Raw genomic sequence first — 17931 nt, 5'->3', positions numbered from 1 at the left:
TTGCTCCTCCACACTGATACTTTCAAAGATGTCAAAAACTTCACTTTGTTCATAACCTCATCCACCATTTTTTGGGGTTGTAAACATGGTGTGTGAAAATTGATTTAATTTGTATTTTCAGGATCAGTGGTGGTATCTCTTGGGCTGTCATTGACTGTAGGGATTCTCACTCCTTTGCATTAACTCATAGGGGGAGTAGGTAAGCATGTGGGAGAAATGCTCAAAAATCAAATTGTCAATGTAGCGTCCCAGGCACACATCTACATGCTGTTTTGATTACCTATGGTAATTCAGTAATAGGGAGACCCTGCACAGACTGCAAATCACAAACACCTTCTCTTTGGCTCTTTAGGAAACAAACAAACAAACAAATTTGGACTGCTGATGTCTGACTATGGACTTTCTTGCCCACTTTCCTATTGGGCTTTTCATCCTCTTGGGCAACAGGGGCTTGCAAACCCTTTTTAGGTTGGTTGCTTCTCATCCATCATTGCATTGAATCCTCACAGGCCTCTGTGCTAGGTGTTGTTATGTCCCCTATTTTATAGATGGGACACTGTGGCTCAAGAAGTGAGGCCCTCATAGGATAAGAGGCTCCCTGCCACGTTGGGCAGGACAGTAAGAACTGAGTAGAGCGCACCCACACCTAGACTAAAATGCCTAAATTGGCTTGTCAAGAGCTAGTATAACTAGAGTTTGCTAAAGTCCGAGGACCCTCATTCCTATTGGCTAGGCTCAGAGGGGCAGGGGCATGCTGGTTTCCCCGGAAAATTTAAGCAGAGCGCACCCACACCTGGACTTCACCGCTAATCTGGCTTGTTCAGGGATAGTATAATTAGTGCTTTGCAGCGTCCAAGGACCTTCATCCCTATTGGCTAGGGCCCAGAGGGATGACCCAACAAGGGGTATGCTGGTTGGCAGGAGAGGACCAATGAGAAAGCCAAAACGAGGCCATCAAAGGCAATCAATGCCATGAGGCGTTTGAGGTAATCTCGTGGCACACCTGTGGTGACTGAGTTACCGAATGCCCAGCAGCTCTAACCCTGACTGCAGTGACCGTCTCTCCTCAAAACTGGCTACTTGGATCAGCGACATGAGCTCTACTAAGGAGGCTTCCGTTCTGGGAGATGGTTTTGTCCCGGACTGTGAGATGTGCACTAGCATGCCCGGAGTAGGCCACAGAGGCCCTCGGAGACTGGGTCTGGGCCAGGACCTAGAATTGGGGCCACCATGTAGTGGGGATGGCGAGGGTGGTCTTCCAGACCTCCAGGATTTTGAGTTCAACTTGGAGGGTGACTGGGAAGAGATGGAGGCAGGCAACATGGTGCTTCGCGGCTGTGAAGCCAGGCCTAACTCCCCAACTGATGAGGGGGCTTGTTGGGACTTAATGCCCCACCTCACTATAGAGCCTGAAACCATCATTCAGGAGCTGACTGGCTGGGAGCCCTGTGACTCCCCCAGGTACCTATATCCTGACAGCTCTGCGGCAGAAAGGTCCACCATTTGGGCTAACACAGAGGTAGGTCTCAGAGGGAGAGGTGTGCAGGCTCTGAGTTCTTTGGAAATGCAGCCAGCCCTTGCTGCCCCACTGTGCCATCCCAGTTGGCCTGAGGGAAGACGGGCCTGGGGGAACCCACAGAGACAAACCAGAAGTAGAATAATGGTCAACAGGGAAGCCCTGCAGCCTTCTGTTATTCCTGAATATTCAGATGTGTTTAATGAGTTACAGCTGATTAGGGAAAGCATTTACCCCAAAGGAAGAGGTCAGGCAGTGTTCAACAGCTCCAAGATACCTGGAGACACAGCCAGAAGCACTAGTGCCTCTGCTTGGGGGAATGTCCTTCATATGCCAGAACCTCTGATGACCCCTGCACCTGGCACTCTTGCTTCAGCCATGAAAAAGACTTTGGAAGAGCTGGAAGCTGGTTCCTCTAAGAAAATGCAAAGTGTGCTCTGGGGCAAGAGAGGGAGAAGGCATAGCTATCTAGGAGCTACTGCCTCTGCTGCTGCTTCAGGGGGCCTGCCCAGGGCCAGCCCCAAGAAGAAGCCCATTCAGGAGAAGAAATCCCTGAGGGATGGCTCTAAAGTTATGAAAGACCCGCCGATTCCCTGTCCAAGAAAGACGCACGAGGCACTGGCTGCAAAAGCAAGAGGTGATTTATTGCTACACAGGCGCCTGCGGGTGCTCAGCGAGACCTCAGCCGGAGCTGCGGCGAACTGGCACACCGGGCTCTAGGGCACAGATTTTTTATAGGGAGCAGGGGGTTAGTTTTTAGCTTAGCACAGTAACAGTTATTCTATTGGTTCCTCTGAATTCAGCCTTTAGGTCACCTGGGGGGTAAACTTGTTTTCCCACTTTAGTTCTCGGAAAAACCATAAAATTGCATCCTGTCCTTTTAGTTCCTGTTTTTACCCTGTTTGCTCAAGTTTGGCCCTTCCGGGGTTATCTATATGGAACATCTTGTGGTAACATTGTGCGAGACTTGAAGTGCTACGTGCAGCTGGTGGGGTTTTGACATGGGGGTTGGGTAAGGGAACATCTTGCAGCTTCAGGGCACAGGGGTTAGTTTTCCTAATGTTGGGCCTGGGGCCTTGGGGTCCTTCAGTTACTCTTGTCAGGACCTTCCCTTCATGGGGTCAGAGAATCAAGGCAGCTCCACTGGAACCAGCCACCTTCCCCTCAGTCTCAGGTATTCCCCTGCTCGAGATTTCCAAGAGGCATTCCTTGTTGCCCTTGGAACCAAAACAGGCCAAACACAGTGACACTGGAAAGAGATCTATAGCCAAGAAGACATGGCAGTCCCAGCTGGTGGCCTGTGAAGATAGTGGCCTAAGTAGAGATGCAGTCCCACAGGCTCACGTAAGTAGGTTTTCATCCTCCTCATTCTCCTCCTCTTCCTCCCCTCCCCCGTCACTCTACCCTTCTCTGCCATTGTTCCATCTGCCTCTTGCTAAGGGGTGGTTGTTGGGAGCCCACTTGTCATTGGGATGCCAAATTGTTCTTTTGGTTGTTGTTGTAGGAGCAAACATCAAGAAAGTACCTGCTAGGTACCAGTCCCTGTTGCCTATACTTTGTGCATTTCCTACCTCCTCCCCAGATGGGGGTTGGAATGGGTAGCAGGACTGGCTACTGACTATTTCAGGTGACCCCTTACAGTATTGACTGCTCATCTTGGGTGTTTATTCCCATCTGCCTCCTGATTTGTCCCTCCCAGCTCTTCCCCCAGGGCACCTGAGCTTTCTCATTGCCCTCCCTGCTTCTCTCAGACTCAGTTCTACCTCCTGGCCTCGGCTGTTTGAGGGATACAGTGCTGATGAAATGAGCCTTGGGATTCTTCCACTGATCCCCACCTCACCTCATCCCCTGCACACACACAATCATACTCTACAGGCACATCCTCTAACCTGACTCAGAAATTTTTTGTTAGTTTTCAATGCACTGGCCAGGGACGCCTGCCATGTTTATGCATCCTGGAGAAATCGGTAGAAGTGACCCCAACACCAGAGTTTCCCAACCTCCAGGAAGCTCCCAGACCTGGGATCTGGGCCAGGGAGGCCTCATATCCAGAGCCCCTGCACCCTTTGGTGAGTCTTATATGTTTGATGGAAGGGAAGAGGGAGGGGAAGGGAAACCTTTGGCTCCCTTACTTCTCAGGGCCCAACCTTGCCCCCAGGTTTCCCTGGCTACCCAAATTGTGCTCCCACAGGTAACTAGGTGTGGGCGTGGCCAGCCTCAGGCATCTTGGTTCCCTGCTTGGGTTTATGTAGTAGGGATAATTTGTAGCAATTTCCCAAACACAAGCCCTGAAGTAGACTTCAGAACAAAGCCTTTTATGTTGGGTCCTCTTCGGCCATATGGCTTCTCCCAGAGGCTTGCTGTGGCTGCACCTCTGCTAGTATCCATCCCAGAGCCAAGGGGTTAGGGGCCACACCTGTGGCTGACCCTGGGGAGTAGGGAAGGCAGGCTCAGAGATAGATGGAAATGCTGGGCAGAGCAAATGCAACTTGCTGCCAGCAGAGGGGGCTGCTGCCTCACTTTAGACCCAGCCAGGCCCTCTCTATTTCCCAGGCAGACTGGGGAGCTGGATTTTGTGTGTTCTTTCAGATGACCAGGTGTCAGCTGTGCGTCCCCTGATTCGTGAAAGGCAAGAGCAGCCACATGGAGCATTGGGCTGTCCCTGGGTAATGTTTTCTATGGATCCTAGAAATGACTGCCTCAACTAGATGGTGGACTTCATGTCCAGGTTAAGCAGAATTAGGTGCACCCTCAGATCTCATGTCCAAGGGAGGGAGGGCTCCCTGCCTGTGTTGCCACAGGATTTGGGATATGAAGAACATAAAGAGTGGGGGATGAGTGGGAGGATCAGAGAGAGGAGGCCAGAATATTATCTTCATTTTTCTTTCTTTAATGCTTGCTGGACTAGTGTGTGGCCCTGCAAAAAGAAAGAGATGACCTCAAAGAACAATTAGGTATGAGAAGCCCTGGGTTGGGACAGGGGTAGAACAAAGGCAGATGTCTGTGTCTCCCAGTAGGGTGGCCTGGGGCAGGGTGGGGCTGTAGATATAGGTTGTACCCTAGGGCAGGACATTCCTATGCCTGGCCCTGGAGTTTTTTGTGCATTGACTGCTAGATCTGTGTGAAAAGAGCAATGAATTTTCCATTCCACATATTTTGCCATAGACATGTCCTTCTGTAAGGATCTTTAGAGATCTCCTTTATTTCTCTGTAATTGCTGGTTGATGTGGCTTGTTTGATGTTTGTTTGCTTATTTGTTTTTACTGTGTTTCTGAATGGGTCTGCCATGGCCCATTGTTTGAGTACTACTAATACATGTTGTCTTGGAGAAAACTGTTTCATGTTGTATTTCAATGAGCTTTGGGGGAGTCAGTCCTAGGAGCTGTTTGGACAGGGCTGTTGGAGTGAGGTTGCAGGGCTAGCAGTTCCCCACAGTGTGGGGGTAGGCAGACAGTTTTCCATACATCTATTACTAGAGTGCCCACTTATACCTGTATATTTCAGCTGCAATGCAGTCCCTCATGGACAAGTTCCAGGCCCTTTGAAGTGAGTATAAGGTTTACAACATCCCTTTCTCACAATTTTAGCTATCTGGGAATACTGTGGGTTGGCCCTGGTCATGTTGCAACCCTGACTCTGATCTGCTTCACAGGTTCAACCCATTACCTTCCTATAAGATGAGCAGCTGGTACCTGTGGAGCCCAGGAGCAGCATCGAAGCTGATTCCCTCTGATTATTAGCACCTGGTGGTTCTTTTCTGCCCCCCCGCCCCCCCCCCCCCCCCCCCCGCTTTTGCACTTGTCCATCATAATCCACAGGAGTTTGGAATTAAAGTGCCTCTCATATTCTATGGCTTGCGGTCTGTCTCAGGGGTGAAAGCCTGCAGGGAAAGAAGAAAGATGGGGATCTGTCCTGTTTCAAAGCAAGTTAAGAACAGTACCCTTGGCATTTTATGTGGGGCCTCTCCCTGAGGGGAATCTGGGTAAGCCTGAGCACATGGTTCCTGCTCAGGCTTACCATGGTTCTCTGAGTTGTGTGTGGGCTGGGCCCGGCCATACTAGCATTTCCTCCCTTTGCCCAGTGACCCTCTTGTGCTTTCTGCTGGGTCCTTATCTCTGGAGTTCACATAAGACCCATTCTTGCCTCCTGTCCCCACTTTGGCAGAACTAATGAACCTCTTCAAGGGGCTCTTGTGCCTTCTACTTTCCCTGCTTTGTTTCACTGTCCTGTTTCTCCCTTCTCACCCTTCTTTTCCATCCTGAGCATCCTTGATCTCTCCCAAGGCTCTCCCTGGTGGCCTTTCCTGAGTTATTTCAACAGACATTAGAGGGCAGAGTTGAGCTCGTCCCCCCCTCTCAGACCCAGACCTCTTTCTGGACTCGCTGTCTTCCACTTGTGGCACCCCACAAATATACAGCTCATCTAGAAATTGCCCATCATCCTTAGTTCCTGCTTAGCTCTCACCGTTGAAGTTCATTTGCTAAATCCTGTCAGTTGACCTTCTTCCTTTTAGTAGAGGGTAAAGGCAGAGGTCACATTCCATGGCACTCTGAGTCCTGAGTGGCAGAGCAAGGTAAAGGTACAGGAAACTTGGAGAAATATATGGAGTTGTCTCTGGGTTGTAGGTGGAGGCAGTGAGTGTCTGGTTCAACCTTAGCAAAATGACTTTCCAGCACTTGAAACTGATGGTCAGGCATCAGAACTTTCATAACGTCCAAGTCCTAGCCAGTCAACCAGCCTTCCCCTTGCCTGTCAGCTCTTTCAATTCATACCAGTTACAGAATAATGTTTCTGTAAGGAGTATACCACACCACTAGCCATTGTAGGAGCTGAACTTTTCAGCTCTAGGGGAATAAGTGTCAGATTGTGAGGTTTGAATTGGAAAATTCCATTGGGTCCAAATGGGACCTGCTTTGCACCCATTCCCTCATTAAGTGCCTACCCAAGCCACTGCTTTCCCTCAAACATTCTGTGCCTGCCAGGTGAATGTGGGGTGCCCTGGAGAGTCCTCTAGACCCCATCCTGCCTCTTCATTCAACTCCAGTGACTTCTGGAGTTTGGCTGGATCATGTTCCTGTGTTTGATGCCACTGAACCTTGGAACCCTGAGCCAAATCCCACTGGGACTGATTACTCAGGCTCCCACTTGTTCATTTCCACACATGAGTTTTTCCCCTGAGGGCAGAAAATATGGTCTCCCTGCCAGACTCCAGTTATGGCAGAAGGGATGTCAGCTAGCCAGTCAGTGAGAGATCTGTGTTAAGGTGGAAGAAGCAGAGCTGGTGAAGTTAGTCACAAGGGTTGTGTTTGTGCCCTAGTATAGCTCCACTGATATGCTACTTCTCTGATAAAGATGGACCTGCACCTCCCAGGACAGTATCTGGTGCCAGAATTCATTTCAGTTGGAATTGGTCTAGATATTATTCACTTCTGCTTAAAGGATGAATGATTGCTCTTAATGAAGATCCCTCACCAAGATATAGAAATTGAATTAGATCAATTTAAATGTCAAATGACAAATGCAGGAAACGCAAGCCTAAAATTTGGTAATTTTGAAGAGATGAAGCCAGGCAACCACTACTACGCTCTAGAGACACTACACTGAACCTTCAGACATCCCATTTGAGTATCTCTTTGTGAAGGAAGTCAAATGCAAGTTACCTACTGTATGACTCCATTTATGTGCCGTGGAAAAGTCAAACATATAGAGACAGGAAAAGATGAATTAGTGGTGTCAAGGGCATAGGGTTTGGAAGGGTTAACTACCATATGGCATGGTGGAATTTGGGGGTATAGATTGTGGTTTTGGTTGCATAACAGTATGCACTCAAAGAAATCATAGACATAAATGTAAATTTTATCTCAGTACGTCTGTCTTTCTAGAAAATATAAGCATTGCATCTCAAATTTATATAGAAATTTACTATTTACTTCCTTTAAGTATTAGGATTTTGTTTTCTCCTTTAATCTTTATTTTTGTTCTTATTAGTGCCTTATAGCTACACTTAATAGTGGGGTTCATTTTGACACAATCACACGTGTGGAATATAATTGCTTTATTTCAATCCCTATTACCTCTTCCCTCACCCCCATTCCTTTCCCCCATCTATTTATTGTTTTCATAAATTGGTATTTTATAGGTATAAGTCCAGTGACCTCTGGAGGTTGGCTGGATCATGTTCCTGTGTGGTATTCACCATGGTACATTCAAGCATATTAACAGCATAATTTGGTCAACCTCATTTAGCTATTCCTCTCCTTTCCCATTTCTCCCTTCTCCCTCTTATCCTCTTACTACACTCCAGTGATCTCCCGAGAATATTCATCGTATCCACTTCTTTTCCCCGCATATTTTACTGTAGTTTCAGCATATAAGAAAAAGACTCTACCTTTAACTTTCTGAGTCTGGCTTATTTCACTTTTCATGATGCTTTCCAGTTCCATCCGAATGACATAATTGCATTCTTCGTTAAAGCTGACTAAAACTCCATTTTGTATGTATGCCACATTTTCTTTACTCATCTGTGATGAGCATCTGGGCTGGTTCCATAACTTGGATATTTTGAATTGAGCTACTATAAACACTGAAGTGCCTGTAAAACTGCAGTATGCTGATTTTAGTTCTTTTGGATTAATACCAAGGAGTGGGATGGCTGGGTCATATGGCGATTCCATTCCCAGTCTTGAGGAATCTGCATATTGCTTTCCCAAGTGGTTATACTATTTTACAGTCCAATCAAGAAGGTGTCAGTGTACCTTTTCTCTCACACCCTTGGAAGAAATTATTCTTATTTCCTATCTTGATTGCCATTCTAAAAGTGGGGACATGAAATCTCAGTGTAATTTGATTTGTATTTCCCTAATTGCTAGGAATGTTGAACATTTTATCATATATTTTTTGGCCATTTATAATTCTTGGGAAATGTCTGTTCTTTTCTTTTTCCCTTTTATTGATTGGGGTTTTTTGTTTACTTTTTTGATGTTAAGCATTTTGAGTTCTTTATGTATTCTGGATATCAATCCCCTGTCAGATGAATAACTGCAAAGATTTTCTTCCATTTTGTAGGCTCTCTTTATGCTCGTAAATGTTTCTCTTTTGCTGTGCATAAGGTTTTTAATTTGATGTTGTCCCACTTAAGTGTGTCCTTCCTTCCTCCCTTTCTTCCTATTATAATTGGACATGATTCCTTTATTTCACTTATTTATATGTGGTGCTGAGGATCAAACCCAGTGCCTCACACATGCTAGGTGAGTGCTCTACCACTGAGCTACAAATCCAATCCATTGATTTTTTTCTTGAGCTTTAAGGGGTATTGTTAAGGAAGTTGGTGCCTGCCCCAACATGTTGGAGTGTTGACTCTGTTTTCTTCTAACAGTTGCAACATTTCGGATCTAATTCCTAGGTCATTGATTCAGTTTGATTTTCATTTGGTACGGGGTGAGAAATAAGGATCTAATTTTATTCACCTACATGTGGATATCCTGTTTTCCCAGAACAATTTGCTTAAAAGGCTATCTTCTCCAACATGTTTTTGTCACCTTCATGGAGTATGGGATGACTGTTTTTATGTGGGTTTGTCCTTGTGTTGTCTTCTCTTTTTTTTTATTGGTTGTTCAAAACATTACAAAGCTCTTGACATATCATATTTCTTACATTAGATTCAAGTTGGTTATGAACTCCCAATTTTACCCCAAATACAGATGGCAGAATCACATCGGTTACACATCCACATTTTTACATAATGCCCTATTAGTAACTGTTGTATTCTGCTACCTTTCCTATCCTCTACTATCCCCCCTCCCCTCCCCTCCCATCTTCTCTCTCTACCCCATCTACTGTAATTCATTTCTCTGCTTGTTTATTTTCCCATTCCCCTCACAGCCTCTTATATGTAATTTTGTATAACAATGAGGGTCTCCCTCCATTACCATGCAATTTCCCTTTTCTCTCCCTTTCCCTCCCACCTCATGTCTCTGTTTAATGTTAATCTTTTCTTCCTGCTCTTCCTCCCTGCTCTGTTCTTAGTTGCTCTCATTATATCAAAGAAGACATTTGGTATTTGTTTTTTAGGGATTGGCTAGCTTCACTAAGCATAATCTGCTCTAGTGCCATTCATTTCCCTGCAAATTCCATGATTTTGTCATTTTTTAGTTCTGCGTAATACTCCATGGTGTATAAATGCCACATTTTTTTTATCCATTCATCTATTGAAGGTCATCTGGGTTGGTTCCACAGTCTAGCAATTGTGAATTGTGCTGCTATGAACATTGATGTGGCAGTATCCCTGTAGTATGCTCTTTTAAGGTCTTCAGGGAACAGTCCGAGAAGGGCAATAGCTGGGTCAAATGGTGGTTCCATTCCCAGCTTTCCCAGGAATCTCCATACTGCTTTCCAAATTGGCCGCACCAGTTTGCAGTCCCACCAGCAATGTACAAGAGTACCCTTTTCCCCACATCCTCGCCAGCACTTGTTGTTGTTTGACTTCATAATGGCTGCCACTCTTACTGGAGTGAGATGGTATCTTAGGGTGGTTTTGATTTGCATTTCTCTGACTGCTAGAGATGATGAGCATTTTTTCATGTACTTGTTGATTGATTGTATGTCCTCCTCTGAGAAGTGTCTGTTCAGGTCCTTGGCCCATTTGTTGATTGGGTTATTTGTTATCTTATTGTCTAATTTTTTGAGTTCTTTATATACTCTGGATATTAGGGCTCTATCTGAAGTGTGAGGAGTAAAAATTTGTTCCCATGATGTAGGCTCCCTATTTACCTCTCTTATTGTTTCTCTTGCTGAGAAAAAACTTTTCAGTTTAAGTAAGTCCCATTTGTTGATTCTTGTTATTAACTCTTGTGCTATGGGTGTCCTATTAAAGAATTTGGAGCCCGACCCCACAATATGTAGATTGGAGCCAACTTTTTCTTCTATCAGACGCAGAGTCTCTGATTTGATATCTAGCTCCTTGATCCACGTTGAGTTAACTTTTGTGCATGGCGAGAGGAGGGGATTCACTTTCATTTTGTTGCATATGGATTTCCAGTTTTCCCAGCACCATTTGTTGAATATGCTATCCTTCCTCCATTGCATGCTTTTAGCTCCTTTATCAAATATAAGATAGTTGTAGTTTTGTGGATTAGTCTCTGTGTCCTCTATTCTGTACCATTGGTCCACCCGCCTGTTTTGGTACCAGTACCATGCTGTTTTTGTTACTATTGCTCTGTAATATAGTTTGAAATCTGGTATCGCTATACTGCCTGATTCACACTTCCTGCTTAGAATTGCTTTTGCTATTCTGGGTCTTTTATTTTTCCATATGAATTTCATGATTGCTTTATCTATTTCTACAAGAAATGTCATTGGGATTTTGATTGGCATTGCATTAAACCTATAGAGAACTTTTGGTAATATCGCCATTTTGATGATGTTAGTTCTGCCTATCCATGAACAGGGTATATTTTTCCATCTTCTAAGATCTTCTTCTACTTCTCTTTTTAGGGTTCTGTAGTTTTCATTGTATAAATCTTTCACCTCTTTTGTTAGGTTGATTCCCAAGTATTTTATTTTTTTGAGGATATTGTGAATGGAGTTTTTTTCCTCATTTCCGTTTCAGAAGTTTTGTCACTGATATACAGAAATGCCTTTGATTTATGCATGTTGATTTTATATCCTGCCACTTTGCTGAATTCATTTATTAGTTCTAGTAGTTTTTTTGTAAACCCTTTTGGGTCTTCTAGGTATAGAATCATGTAATCCGCAAATAGTGATAATTTAAGTTCTTCTTTTCCTATTTTTATGCCTTTAATTTCTTTCGTCTGTCTAATTGCTCTGGCCAGTGTTTCGAGAACTATATTGAATAGAAGTGGTGATAGAGGGCATCCCTGTCTTGTTCCAGATTTTAGAGGGAATGCCTTCAATTCTTCTCCATTCAGAATGATGCTAGTCTGAGGCTTACCATAGATAGGTTTTACAATGTCGAGGTAAGTTCCTGTTATCCCTAGTTTTTCTAATGTTTTGAACATAAAGGGATGCTGTACTTTGTCGAATACTTTTTCTGCGTCTATCGAGATGATCATATGGTTCTTATCTTTAAGTCTATTGATGTGGTGAATAACATTTATTGATTTCCGTATATTGAACCATCCTTGCATCACAGGGATGAATCCTACTTGATCATGGTGCACAATTTTTTTGATGTGCCTTTGTATCCGATTCGCCAGAATTTTATTGAGGATTTTTGCAACTAGGTTCATCAGAGATATTGGTCTGTAGTTTTCTTTCTTTGAGGTGTCTTTGTCTGGTTTCAGAATCAGGGTGATGTTGGCCTCATAGAATGAATTTGGCAGAGCTCCCTCTTTTTCTATTTCCTGAAATAACTTGAAAAGTATTGGTATTAATTCTTCTTTAAAGGTTTTGTAAAACTCCACTGTATACCCATCCGGTCCTGGGCTTTTCTTGGTTGGTAGTCTTTTGATTGCTTCTTCTATTTCATCCATTGATATTGGTCTGTTTAAGTTGTGAGTCTCCTCCTGACTCAGTCTGGGCAAATCATATGACTTAAGAAATTGATCGATGTCTTCACTATCTTCTATTTTATTGGAATATAGGTTTTCAAAATAATTTCTAATTGTCTTCTGTATTTCTGTAGCGTCTGTTGTGATATTGCCTTTTTCATCCCGTATGTTAGTAATTTGAGTTCTCTCTCTTCTCTTCGTTAGCATGGCTAAGGGTCTGTCGATCTTATTTATTTTTTCGAAGAATCAACTTTTAGTTTTGTTAATTTTTTCAATAGTTTCTTTTGTTTCAATTTCTTTGATTTCCGCTCTGATTTTAATTATTTCTTGCCTTCTGCTACATTTGCTGTTGTTTTGCTCTTCCTTTTCTAGGGCTTTGAGATGAAGTGTGAGCTCATTTATTTGTTGGTTTTTCCTTTTTTTGAGGAATGACCTCCAGGCGATGAATTTCCCTCTTAAAACTGCTTTCATTGTGTCCCATAGATTCCGAAATGTTATGTCTGTATTTTCATTTATCTCTAAGAATTTTTTTATTTCCTCCTTTATGTCTTCTGTAACCCATTGATCGTTCAGTAACATATTGTTCATTTTCCATGTGATGTAGGATTTTTCCTTCCTTCTTTTATCATTGATTTCCAGTTTCATTCCATTATGATCAGATAAAATGCATGGTATTATCTCCACCCCTTTATATTTACTGAGGGTTGCCCTATGGCATAATATATGGTCTATTTTTGAGAAGGATCCATGTGCTGCTGAGAAAAAAGTATATCCACTTGATGATGGTTGATATATTCTATATATGTCAGTTAAGTCTAGGTTATTGATTGTGATATTGAGTTATATAGTTTCTTTATTCAACTTTTGTTTGGAGGATCTGTCCAATGGTGAGAGAGGTGTGTTGAAGTCACCCATAATTATTGTGTTGTGGTCTATTTGATTCTTGAACTTGAGAATTTGTTTTATGAACGTCGCAGCACCATTATTTGGTGCATAAATATTGATAATTGTTATGTCTTGTTGGTGAATGGTTCCTTTTAACAGGATATAATGTCCTTCCTTATCCCTTTTGATTAACTTAGTCTTGAAGTTGATTTTATTCGATATGAGGATGGCCACCCCTGCTTGCTTACGAGGACCGTGTGTGTGGTATATTTTTTCCCAACCTTTCACCTTCAGCCTGTGTATGTCTTTTCCAATCAGATGTGTCTCCTGGAGGCAGCATATTGTTGGATTTGTTTTTTTTAATCCATGTTACCTGCCCATGTCACTTTATTGGAGAGTTTAAGCCATTAACGTTTAGAGTTACTATTGATATATGGTTTGTACTTCCAGCCATGTTTGATTATTTATCTTCTTTTTTTTTTAATTTAGTTTGTTTCTCCATGATTAGCTTTCCCCCCGCCCTCTGTCTTTACAGAGGCACTTCCCACTGATGGTTTTGGTTATTGTTTTTCATTTCTTCCTCGTGTAGTGTTTTGCTCAAGATGCTTTGCAATGCTCGTTTTCTGGCTGCAAATTCTTTTAGCTTTTGTTTATCATGAAAGATTTTTGTTTCGTTGTTGTACCTGAAGATTAATTTTGCTGGATACAGAATTCTTGGTTGGCATCCATTGTCTTTCAGTGTTTGAAATACGTTGTTCCAGGATCTTCTTGCTTTCAGCGTCTGTGATGAAAAATCCGTTGTTAACCTTATTGGTTTACCCTGAATGTAATCTGCCTCCTTTCTCTTGTAGCTTTTAATATTTTCTCTTTGTTCTGTATATTGGATATCTTCATAACAATGTGTCTTGGCGTTGGTCTACTGTGATTTTGTGTGCTCGGTGTCCTGTATGCATCTACAATTTGTATATCCGTTTCCTTTTTTATTTCTGGAACGTTTTCTGTAATTATTTCATTCAGCAGGTTACTCATTCCCTTGGTTTGAATCTCTGTACCTTCCTCTATCCCGATGACTCGTAAGTTTGGTTTTTTTATGTTATCCCATATCTCTTGGATGTTTTTCTCGTGATTTTTTACCAGCCTTTCTGAGTTGGCTAGACTCTTTTCAAGATGATATATTTTGTCTTCATTATCTGACGTTCTGGCTTCTACTTGCTCCACTCTGTTAGTGATACTCTCAATTGAGTTTTTAATTTGGTTTATCGTTTCCTTCATTTCTAGAATTATTGTTTGTTTTTTTTATAATCTCTATCTCCTGATAAAGATGCTTAACTTCTTCTTTTATCTGTTTATGTAATTCATTTTCAATGTGTTCTTTCACTGTTTGGATTTGCTGTCTCGTATCCTCTTTAAGGTTCCATTCCATCTGTCTAAGGTATTCCTTGAGTTCTTTATATGACCATTTTTCTGATGACTCTAGGTCCTCCTGAATATTTAGGCTGTCCTTCATTGTTTGTACTCCTTTTCTTCCTTGCTTTTTTATGCTGCTCATGTTACTTCTTGTTCTGTTTGACTGCTGAGTTACTGTTTACTCTTATAAATTTATTTGATGCTTGGGAGGAAAGATATTAGAAAGGAAGGGAAGAAGTCACTAAAGAGAATGAGAGTAGGCAGGTAGAATTCAAGGAAGGGGGAATAAGAAAATTGAAAAGAAATGAAAAGACAAAAGAAAAAAATAGAAAATAAAGAAAGAGGAAAAAAAATTAAAAAAAAATAATGATAATAAAAAAATGAAAATTAAAATTAAAAAAATAATAATAATAAAATAAAAAATTAAAAAGATTAAAAAAAGTTAAAGAACAACAACAACAAAGAAATGAAAATGAAAGAAAAAAAAGAAAAAGAAAAAAAATAATAAATGCAGTCATAGAGTTCGATTAACTTCTCTTCCAGTAGGTGGAGCTGTGCCCACTGGGCCAAGCTTCTCCTCTCAATAGGTGGGAACCAATCACTGTGCAGCAGCTCTTCCTCCCAGACTGGGCGGGTCTCCAATCCTGAGTGCCTAGGGCCTTCTCTTGTGTTCCTCAAGCCAGGCCCCACTCACCTGTGATGCTCACCACAATACTGGCTACACGCCAGGTCTGCTGCTCCTGGGAGCCCTGTTTTCATGAACGCCTGGGCACACTCTCCCTGTTTGCCTCCCTCAGACCCTAAGTTTGTAGAGCTTGGGGCTGAGAACCCCCAGCGAATTTGCTTGCCCTCCGGTAGCTGTGACCCCGGTAGCTGGTGCAAGAGACCTCAGTTGTCAGCACTGGTGGGAGCGGTAGCCGGGAGTTCCGCGCCATGAGTCCCACGCCACTCCTGATTCCCTCGGTCTGGCTATCGCGCTCACTGGATTGCTGGGAGGGGCCCTTAAGGTTTCCCCGCTGTGTGGAGAGAGATGGCTAGGGGATTACACACCTGTTGCGCTGGTTTCAATGAAGTTATCTCCTCCGCCCGTGACGTCAGTTCTCTGCCATGGTGGTATCCCATGCAAATGGTGACCGTTCGTTCCCTTTGCCGGGTGACCAATGCAACGGGTGGGTCCTGACTGTCTCTCCCAAGCCCCGTTTCAATCCTGTGGCCACTGCCTATGAAGGCTCAGTTGGCTTTTACCTCTGTAAGTTCAGACGGGCTGACCAGTTATTTCAGCGGGATCGTTAGTGCTGAGTCACGAGAAGCAGGCGAACCGGAGCTTTAATGCAGCCGATCCGGGCTCGGTGTGTGTTCTGAGGGGCCCAGACTGTTCGCCCCAGATCCACGTCAGCTCAGCATTGCCTAGTGATCCTGAGCAAACAGCATTTAGACAGTTTATGACTCCCTATGCCCGCGCAGCTGAAGAGGTCAGAGACTTGATCTCTCCGCGCCCGCCGCCATGTTGGATCTCCCTGTGTTGTCTTCTCTATTCCATTGGTTTTCATGTCTGTTTGGATGCCAATACCATGCTGCTTTTGTTACTATAGCTCTGTAGTATAATTTGAAATCAGGTATTAATATACCTCCAGCATCATTCTTCTTGCTCAGTATTGCTTTGGCTCTTTTGAGTCTTTTTTTTCTCCTAAATGAATTTTAGAACTGTTCCAGTTCTGTGAAAAATGTCATTGGCTTTTTTTTTTTTGGTGATTGCATTGAATATGTTTAAAACATTAATTCTGCCTATTCAAGAGCATGGAAGGTCTTTGCACTTTCTAAGGTATTCTTCAATTTCTTGCTTCAGCATTCTATAGTTTTCATTGACAAGGTCTTTCTCTTCCTTGATTAGATTTATTCCCAAGTATTTCATTTTATTTTTGAAGTTCTTGTAGTGTTTTCCTGATTTCTTTCTCAACAGGCTCATTATTGGAGTATAGGAAAACTATTGACTTTTGTATGTTGATTTTATATCCTATTACTGCTTTGATTTTTTTAAATCAATTCTAGTAGTCTTCTGGTCAAGTTTATTGGGTCTTCTAGATATAGGATCACTTCATCACCAAACAGATGTAATTTTACTTCTGTGTATTTTCTTTTTATCCCTTTAATTTTCATTTCTTGCCTGATTCCTCTGGCTAGAGTTTCAAGAAATGTATTGAATAAAAGTAGTGAGAATGGGCAGCCTTGTTTTCTTCCTGATTTTAGAGGAAATGCTTTTAGTTTTCCTCTATTCAGTATGACGTTGATTTAGTGTTTGTTATATATAGCCTTTATAATGTTGAGGTAAGCTCCATGTAGCTCTATTCTCTCAAAAGTTTTTAACATAAATGGGTGCTGGATTTTGTCAAAGGCTTTTCCTCCATCTATTGAGATAATCATGTGATTCTTTAATTCTATTTTTTTGTGGTGAATTACATTTATTGATTTGTATCTGTTGAACCAACTCTGCATCCCTGGGATGAAACCCACTTGATCTTGGTGCATTATCTTCTTAATATGTTTTTGAATGTGGTTTGCTAATATTTTATTAAGGATTTTTGCATCTGTATTCACCAGGGATATTAATCTGTAGTTTTTTTTTCCCTTTGACATGTCTGTCTGGATTTGGTATCAGGGTAATCCTAGCTTCAGAGAATGATTTTAGGGGTGTTTCTTCCCTTTTTGTATCATGAAATAATTTGAGGAAGATTGGCATTAGTTCTTGGCAAATTTCTTTAAAAGTCTGGTAGAACTCAATAGAGAATCCATCTGGTCCTGGGCTTTTCTTGGTTGGAAGGCTTTTAATTGCTGCTTCAATCTTGGCACTTGCTATTGATATGTTTAGGTTTTCTATATCCTCATGGTTCAATTTGACAAATTAGAAATTTGTCAGTGAGTTATGGTTTGGATGTGGTGTCCCCCAAAAGCTCACATGTGAGACAATGCAAGAAGGTTCAGAGGAGAAATAATTGTGTTATGGTAGCTTTAACCTAATCAGTAATATAATCACCTGATGGGATTGAGTGGGAACTAAAGACAGGTGCAGTGTGGCTTTGGGGTATAAGTTTTATCTGGCAAGTGGAGATCTCTTTGCTTTCTGACCCTCGTGTGAGCTACTTCCCTCTGCCACACTCTTCCACTATGATGTCCTGCCTCACCTTGAGCCTCAAGGAATGGAGCCTGCTGTCTATGGATTGAAACTGTGAGCCCCAAATAAACTTTTCCTCCTCTATAATTGTGCTGATTGGGTCTTTTAGTTGCAGTGGTGGAAAAGCTAACTAAAATACAATATCTTCTAGATTTTCCCATTGATTGCAGTATACATTTTCAAAACAGTTTCTAATGATGTCTGGATATCAGAAGTATCTGTGGTGATATCTCCTCTTTCATGTCTTAAGTTTATTAATTTAGGTATTCTCTTTATTTTGGTTAGTTTGGATAAGATTTTATTAATCTTGTTTATATTTTCATAGAACTGATTTTTTGTTGCATTGATCTTATAATTGTTTTTTGTTTTCAGTTTCATTAATTTCAGCTCTGATATTATTTCTGTCTCCTACTTATTTTGAAATCAGCATGTACTTCCTTTTCTAG

At 42.3% G+C, this 17931-nt stretch overlaps 1 protein-coding gene across 1 annotated transcript; it reads left to right on the top strand.

Annotated features, from left to right (window-relative positions):
• The first annotated feature begins 1024 nt into the window (after nucleotides 1–1024).
• On the top strand, nucleotides 1025–5281 carry LOC124076346 (uncharacterized protein CXorf49 homolog). The gene is made up of 7 exons (XM_046420224.2): nucleotides 1025–2081; nucleotides 2601–2860; nucleotides 3429–3585; nucleotides 4106–4182; nucleotides 4425–4470; nucleotides 5021–5062; nucleotides 5169–5281. The coding sequence occupies exons 1-6, from the start codon at nucleotides 1025–1027 to the stop codon at nucleotides 5059–5061; spliced, it is 1638 nt and encodes a 545-aa protein (XP_046276180.1). The 3' UTR covers nucleotide 5062; nucleotides 5169–5281.
• Nucleotides 5282–17931: the final 12650 nt, after the last annotated feature.

This window comes from Marmota monax, unplaced genomic scaffold (assembly GCF_021218885.2).
Source record: "Marmota monax isolate L192 unplaced genomic scaffold, Marmota_monax_Labrador192_F-V1.1 WCK01_AAM20220418_F8-fsc00364, whole genome shotgun sequence".
Lineage (NCBI taxonomy): Eukaryota > Metazoa > Chordata > Mammalia > Rodentia > Sciuridae > Marmota > Marmota monax.
The sequence above is the reverse complement of the archived record's forward strand: the minus strand, read 5'-3'. Positions and strand labels throughout refer to the sequence as shown.